This window comes from Solea solea, chromosome 6 (assembly GCF_958295425.1).
Source record: "Solea solea chromosome 6, fSolSol10.1, whole genome shotgun sequence".
Taxonomy (NCBI): Eukaryota; Metazoa; Chordata; class Actinopteri; order Pleuronectiformes; family Soleidae; genus Solea; species Solea solea.
Window position 1 is genome coordinate 22,088,658 of NC_081139.1, and position 7,130 is coordinate 22,095,787.

The 7,130-nt window shown below is 39.8% G+C and overlaps 1 protein-coding gene across 1 annotated transcript; it reads right to left on the reverse strand.

Moving 5' to 3' along the window:
• Positions 1-612: 612 nt before the first annotated feature.
• Positions 613-6,080, reverse strand: si:ch1073-456m8.1 (unconventional myosin-XVIIIa). Its single transcript, XM_058632728.1, has 6 exons — positions 5,843-6,080; positions 4,771-4,845; positions 4,068-4,103; positions 3,697-3,858; positions 3,491-3,574; positions 613-2,893 (listed from the first exon to the last, which is right to left on the reverse strand). The coding sequence occupies exons 1-6, from the start codon at positions 5,930-5,932 to the stop codon at positions 2,387-2,389; spliced, it is 954 nt and encodes a 317-aa protein (XP_058488711.1). The 5' UTR covers positions 5,933-6,080; the 3' UTR covers positions 613-2,386.
• Positions 6,081-7,130: the final 1,050 nt, after the last annotated feature.

Here is a 7,130-nt window from a genome sequence, read left to right on the forward strand (position 1 = left end):
AGTGGAACACCTGTCATAACAGCAAATACAGAAACCACTATATCACTTCCATTGGTTCATTCTGACCACCTCAGCATTGAGGATGTGGAACAACCTGTTCCTCTGGGATCTGCTCAGCAAACCCATCACCTCCTGCCCAGGGATTTGCTGAAATGGTAATTTCCTGTTCCCAGATGCAGGATATCACTCTTAGAATAAACTGGTCTTGGCCCATTCACTGGAGAATAAAAGAGCAGCACAAGAAGGGATGAGCTACGGTGAACATTGAACCTCTCCTACTCACTGCCATGTAGCAATCGTCATGAGAACTTCATGTGGCAATCGAAAATTGCCACATGAAGAGAAAATAAGAAAATATCTGAAGACTGAAGAAGGACTTTGCTACAAGGCAACAGTGCTAGCCACTGCGCTGTCATGTGGCCCTACTGAACATCTAGATATCCTAAGATACATTCATAAATCTAATGTTTATCATAAGTTATTTGGATTTTATTTTGTAGTTTAAGATAGCACATTTAGTGCAAATGTGTGCATCGTTGACAAGTTCTAAAAACCTAATGTTAGAAAAAGCTTTTTCATTTATGTTCTGATCTGAAGTCAACAACAAACACCAGCATTTTTATTTTTATTTTTCATTTTTATTTTGATATGTCTGAAATGTCTGAAATCAGGCACAAGTATAAATTTGGAATTTACCGTTACATTTCAACATTTGGATCAAAGCTCTGGACACATCAAAATGTTTCAACCCATAAAGCACACAGAGTTACACAGAAACAATTTCTTTGAAATGTTTGCTGACAAATCACAATTTGATTACTGTTGCTGCTCTGTGCTGAAACAACGGCCTCACGAGAAAGTGAAATTACTTTTAAAACATTAAGTATGACCTGTCTGTGGTATAACCTTTGTGTGTCATTACAAAAAACCCTTACGCGTAAGAAACTGACTAAAAAAAACATAAATACCCACCGCAGTACATGTGGCAGTGAATTCCCTTCAACTCCCTTTGTGGAAAAGTCGTCTGAGCTTAAAGCTGTTTTGCAAACACAATAAAAATTGAAAATCCCTTTAAAAAAAGATTATCTGATGCAGTGCATGAACTACATGCAAAATGACTCCTAAAGAACAGAGATCCACATACATTTGTAGGTCCTCATGCAGACAATCACACATGAGGTGAAGAGGGTCTCCTGTCGCCTCAGGCATCGAGTAACATTGTTAAGAAAGACATACAAAAAATTGCCATTAAATACAAAGTGTGTACAGCATTTTTAAGACACGTAAAGAAAGTCATATCAGCAAGATTCACTGCAAATGTGCAAACATACAGTAGTCATGCAGACAGAGAATACAGCCTGTGGCAGGTCAGCTGTTTGTCTCACGCCGATGTGCATGGTCATAAAGGGAATGTTGTTTGTAGGGTCGAGTGACAAAGTCTATTACAGGAACTTGAGAAAGTGCAATTGCAGCCAAATCGACTTTTCTAACATTTAAAATCAAAAACAACAAATGGAAAAGGAAACCACATCAAAAAAAAGAATGTTCAAATGGAATCAGTGTGGCAGTGATAGTCAACAGAACCTAACCTTATTAATGATCGGTCTCTGATTTTAGGTGTCACTTATGACATAATCCTCCTTTATAGTGAAACTGAAGATAGTCAGACCAAATATGTGTATACTACACTCTCATTCTGAGTATAAATATACTTGTAACAAGCAGTGAATGTCAACCTCTTATTCTTTAAATCAGCTTTTTCTAAATGTGCAGTTATGATGAGAACCATAACATCTGTCTCTATCAAAACAGTAGACTGTATTTTGTATGAAGTAAGTCGTGATTTGTCTGAAATGTTCATATGCAAACAGCATTTCTTAAAAGATAAGTAAAGAGGTAAAATGTCAAAAACAGTATGAAGAATCTTTCATTTAAAAAAATAAAACAAAACAAGGCATTTGCAAGAAATAACTTGCAAATAATATTAAGTATGTATGAACCAAATGGATCCTGAGATGTGAATTTGAAACATTATCTTTCAATTAATGTGTATTTCAGCTTTGGCTGCTACTATTACTAACAAATATTTTCATCATCAATTTAACTGTAACGTCTTTATTTTTGTGACTAACTGATCGGTCCACAAAAGATCTCTAAAATGTCCAAAGGTAATAAAAAAATTATGACAATTTTCCAGAGAAATTTTGGCCTAAACATATTCCCATAGAAACAAGTGAATGTCTATCATTTCTAGCAATTTCTGAGCTTTAGTTTCAGGTGTGAGATTTTGTAAACAACAAATCAAGGACCTCTTAAAATTCAATTAAGGATCTAGAATATTCTTCGTATGTGTCCTTTCTCCCAGCAGCAGACTCCACAGATAAGGTTAAGATACAGAGCACATATCAGGGTTTGTGGGGTCTTGGGCCTGACAGTTGTTCTCTTTATTCTCTGAATCATCAGGCAGCTCCTGAGCATCTCCATCACCTGGAAAGATCCCGTCCTTCTCCGGAGTCTCAGCGGACGCGTCCTCGTAGGCACTGGTATCGTCCGAGTCGTTCCTGTCTGGTGAGAGATCTCGTCCGGCGTTGACGCCGTTTTCGTAAGGCCTCTGGAGAACCCCGTCTTCAGAGAGCAGTTTGTCCAGAGCAAGAGACGGTACGTGGCTCAGAGGCTGTTTCACTATCTTCAGCAGCTTTGTTGTGATGCTCCCTTCATCATCTGGCCCTTTACTCTGCTCCATCTCCTCTGACACTCGCCCTCTGCTTTCACCGCGTCCACACAGGGACGAGGGATCCTGCTCCTTGGCATCATTTCTTATCTCCTGTCCTTGTCTTGCTACATCATCTTCACTTCCATGGGTGTTTACAGGAGCAGGCTCTTTATTTCTTTCCTGAAAAGGACAGTTAATTCTCTGTTAGTAAATCGAGAGCCACTTTCATTTCGTGTCACCGTAAGATCTGCACATATTGCAATAACATTCATTTGACATTTAAAGAGAAATTTAAGTTCTGTTCATCTAATGCCATTTCTGTCAGTATAGCTGGAACCTGCCACTTTATTAGGTACAGAGAACACCTAATAAAGTGGCAGGAGTGGCACCAGGTGTTGTCTTTCCATCGGCTATAGGGTTTGGCATGTTTTAAATTCAGACACGTTCTTCTGCATACCTTGGTAGTCATGAGTGGTTATTATAAGTTGTTGCCTTTTTATAATCCCAAGTTGCTGCCACGCAATTTGGCTGATTAGATATGCCCAATAACAAGCAGTTGGATGAGCCTAGTAAAGTGGGCAGTGAATGCTCTAACACGTGGGCAGTGAAAGGTTAAGGTAAGCTTAAGGGAAGATACCCAGGAAATAAACAAAACAAACTTCCAACATCTCCATTATTCACATTGTCCTCCTGCCCAACAACAACCCTTAACAATGTTACATAAAAACCTATTACCAGATGTGTTACGTAATATTCTCATTACAATTGTTGCGTTACCTCTTTCAGTCTCTCCACCTCTTTCATCAGAGAGCTGACCATGCTCTCCAGCTTCCTCTTGGCCTCCCTCTCTTGTTCCAACTCCTACAAATGCAGAGAGAGAAAGACGAGGCTGCATCACAAGAGCACCAACACTTACCAAAACTAAATGCCCAAATAAGGCTTAAGTATTTAAAGTGAAGTGTTTTGGTGAGGCCTGGACATACCACATTAGCCTGTCCAGCTTCCCTCTGGACCTCAGCCAGCAGCTCCTCTACGCCCTCCAGCGTGTCCTGCAGGACGTCCACCTGGAACAACAGAGTCTCTCGCTCGACCTCCAGCCCACGCATCTCCTGCACCACCTCGTCATAGCTGGCCTGCAGCTCCAGCTACACCACACATGTGACAGTCAGTGTGGGCACGTTTAGAGGAATGTGCGTTCAGTTAGTTGGTGGGAGTACAAGTGTTAAGTAAGCTCTTAGAAAACAATCATCAAAAGTTGTATAAGTGACTGAACAAGGCATTCAACAGTAATAACTATCATCATGTGTATAAAAAGAATAAGAGCACATTAGGTGAATCTTAATAAAATAGTCACCATTTCAGGGATTCCCATGAAAAGATCCTGGTCAGACTGTTAAAAAGGCAAAAAAGTACATTTGTAAAATACACTTTTTTGTTTTAATAAAAGTTCATGGAAGGTTGTAGAGGGTAGTTCAGTGTTAATCATCTCAAACACAAAATTGGAAAAACATTAACAAATGTTCAAGGTTCCGTTACAGCTATTTCAACATCAACATTCAGCACAGTAAAACATTCATAAATAATTCCATGCAGTATCTACAGTTAAGAGGACTACCTCACATAACAGTTTTATGAGTGGCAACAGGAGTGGGTGATATGGCCAAAAAAAATCAAGTCAATCAATATACTGTAGATAATTACTGTGACAACATGTTACATGGTTGGAGATTCTTCATTGTGAATGTTAATAAACTAATTTGTGCTTTTAAACATCTAAGAAGACTGTAAATAACTAACATTTTGCAAATTTGAGGCAAAAACATTAATCAGCAGCATCATGTGTTGTGTCTCAAAGTGTGTTTTTGCACAGTGTATAAACATTACAACAGTGCAAATGGAACCTATGTTATATGATGTTCACAAAATAGTTTTTAAAGTACAACTGTTATTGAATTATTGCCCAGTCCTAAGTGGAAATAATGAAGCACAACTGAACTTTACTTTGTAAACAGGAGATTATCAGGCTCCTGGTTTAATGCAGACGCTCTGGCTCTAACCTGACTTTCACTTGCCCTCTTCACGCTGCCTGCTCGGCTGTCCCCTCGCGTTAGACGCCTGGACGAACTCTCAGCCTGATAAGGCGACAAAGACACAGACAAAGGTCAGTTAGAGCCCGGCCAGCATCACCACATCATGTAAACCATTGTTTGCCTGAAGTGTGGACTGCAGGGACAGGTGGGCCTTGGAGGGATTGTTGGTGGGGGTCAGTCAGGGATATAAAAACAGTATGTTCCCATTCACAGTTAAGTTATAAAAACATAAATGTAAACATACTAATACACTCAATAGTCACTTTATTAGGTACAACTTGCAATTACTGGGACACATCATGTCAAGGTTTGGGAAAAACCAATCAACATTTTTCAACATTACCTGACATTTTATGGTCCAAACAAGTACTCGATTAATCCAGAAAACATTCAACAGATTAATTGCAGCCCTAAATATTATAATAATACACACCTGTCTTAGGCCACCATTACATTAGCTGTTTTATCAATGCTATAATGTCCATACAGTATAATTATTTCTCAATCTCTTCATAAGAATACATCCTCAAATACAGGAACATGTATGCAGTCTTAAAATAATACATTTTATAGAAAAAAATAACAGATTCTACAAGTTAAAATGTCGTGTATTTAGTGTGACCTACACTTACACTTAAACTTTACAGACAAAATCGATTTGTAACTGAGCCCAAAAGTGTCTGTTTACGTCAATATTGTAGCAACATTCTTGTCAATGTAAAATGTGAAAGTATGTTTCAGGGGTTTTGAATAAGATCAAGGAACCTGTCAAGTCTGAGAAGCGCTGGTGTAAACAAAAACAACAAAGACACGACACAATGTCGCCTCATAAATTAGGAAGTGGAGTAAAAATACAGGCCTGCTAAAAACAACGGTTTTTAACAACGGAGTCATTTGTCTCAGACAATGAACATAACGGCTTGATTTTCTGGCTACATGGAGATAAACAACAATAGTAAACAGCTAACATGGCAGCGTAAACAGCTCTGGCTGTAAACAAACAGAGTGACTGTGGTGATTCCTCCTCCTGTGTGCTCACCTCTTTGATAATGCTGCGGAGAGACTCGTCCTCGCTCAGTCCCCGAGACAAGGTCCGCTTCCTCGGAGAACCACTGCTGTCTGAGTGCATGTTTTCTGTTTAATATCAACCGCTCGTTTATGTAAGAGACACCTCGGAACTCTCAAACTGAGGTGGTGTTTGCTTTTTGCTCCTACGCAGCAGCTGAAGTGAGAAGTGAACCAGTTTCACTGTCGACGCCCAGGCCCTGATCTACGGAAGCCCCAAAGGACCAGTCGTTCTTTTTTTTTTCTACACCGCCCTCACTCCACCCACACCGTAGAAAATAACAAGTCACAGATCTGGAAACATGATGAGTCACGTTTAGTTTGGAGTTTAATCTACAGACTCATGGCTGAAATTAATCAGTGACAGTAATGCTGGACAGACTTCTGTTTCCCAGGCAGTTAAAGGTTACTTTCTGAAACTAAAGGAATAATCCAGTTTTTACAAGTGTGGTTGTATGAGGTACTGACACATTAGCCTGGTCTCAATTAAAGGGATAGGTCAGGGTTTTTTAAGGAGTGGTTGTGTTAGGTGTTGACACATCATCAACACTGATTTTGCCACAAGCTGCTGGGCACGCCTCAGTTTCCTCACTGTGTTACTCACTGTGTGACTAATAAGATGGCTGCCAGCAGGGACAGACGTTAAAAAAAAAAGATGTTAAAATATGTACCTACTGTACTTAAAGCTGCAGTGCATCATATTATACATATGTGATTGTCCTCCGATCTGACTGAGGGAGCGTTTGTGTGTGTGCAGCAGTGCAGGAAGCATTTATCCCATCAACCTGCTAAACAAGAGCAGCAGACGCATGTTTTCAGCCATTATCCAAACTGTTTGGCACAGTCACGCATTTGCAATGTTGCCGTCGCCTCCACCTGTCCTGCCCTTAAACAAATCACTTTGTGTGCAGCGTGGGAATGTTGCCAGGCAACACAAGAGCTAAACACAGAGTCATGTGGAACACTGCAGTTTTTTCTGCAATATCTTAAGAATAATGTAATACGCCAGTCCAGAGAGTTCCAAAGTTTTCTTTTAAAGGCCAGTGGTCCTGCTCTCTCTCTCTGTCATGACCTCCAGGAAAAATCACAACCTCAGTGACACACGTTTGTGTGTGATTTCTAACTTTCGCACCAAATAATTATTTGAGTAGGGACATTGTACAATAATCAACATCAAGAGCCCACGGCATAAGCAAACTAAGGCTGCTTGGGGCCCCAATGGAGAATTATTTTTTTTTTTTTTACATATTAAAGAAGTGGAG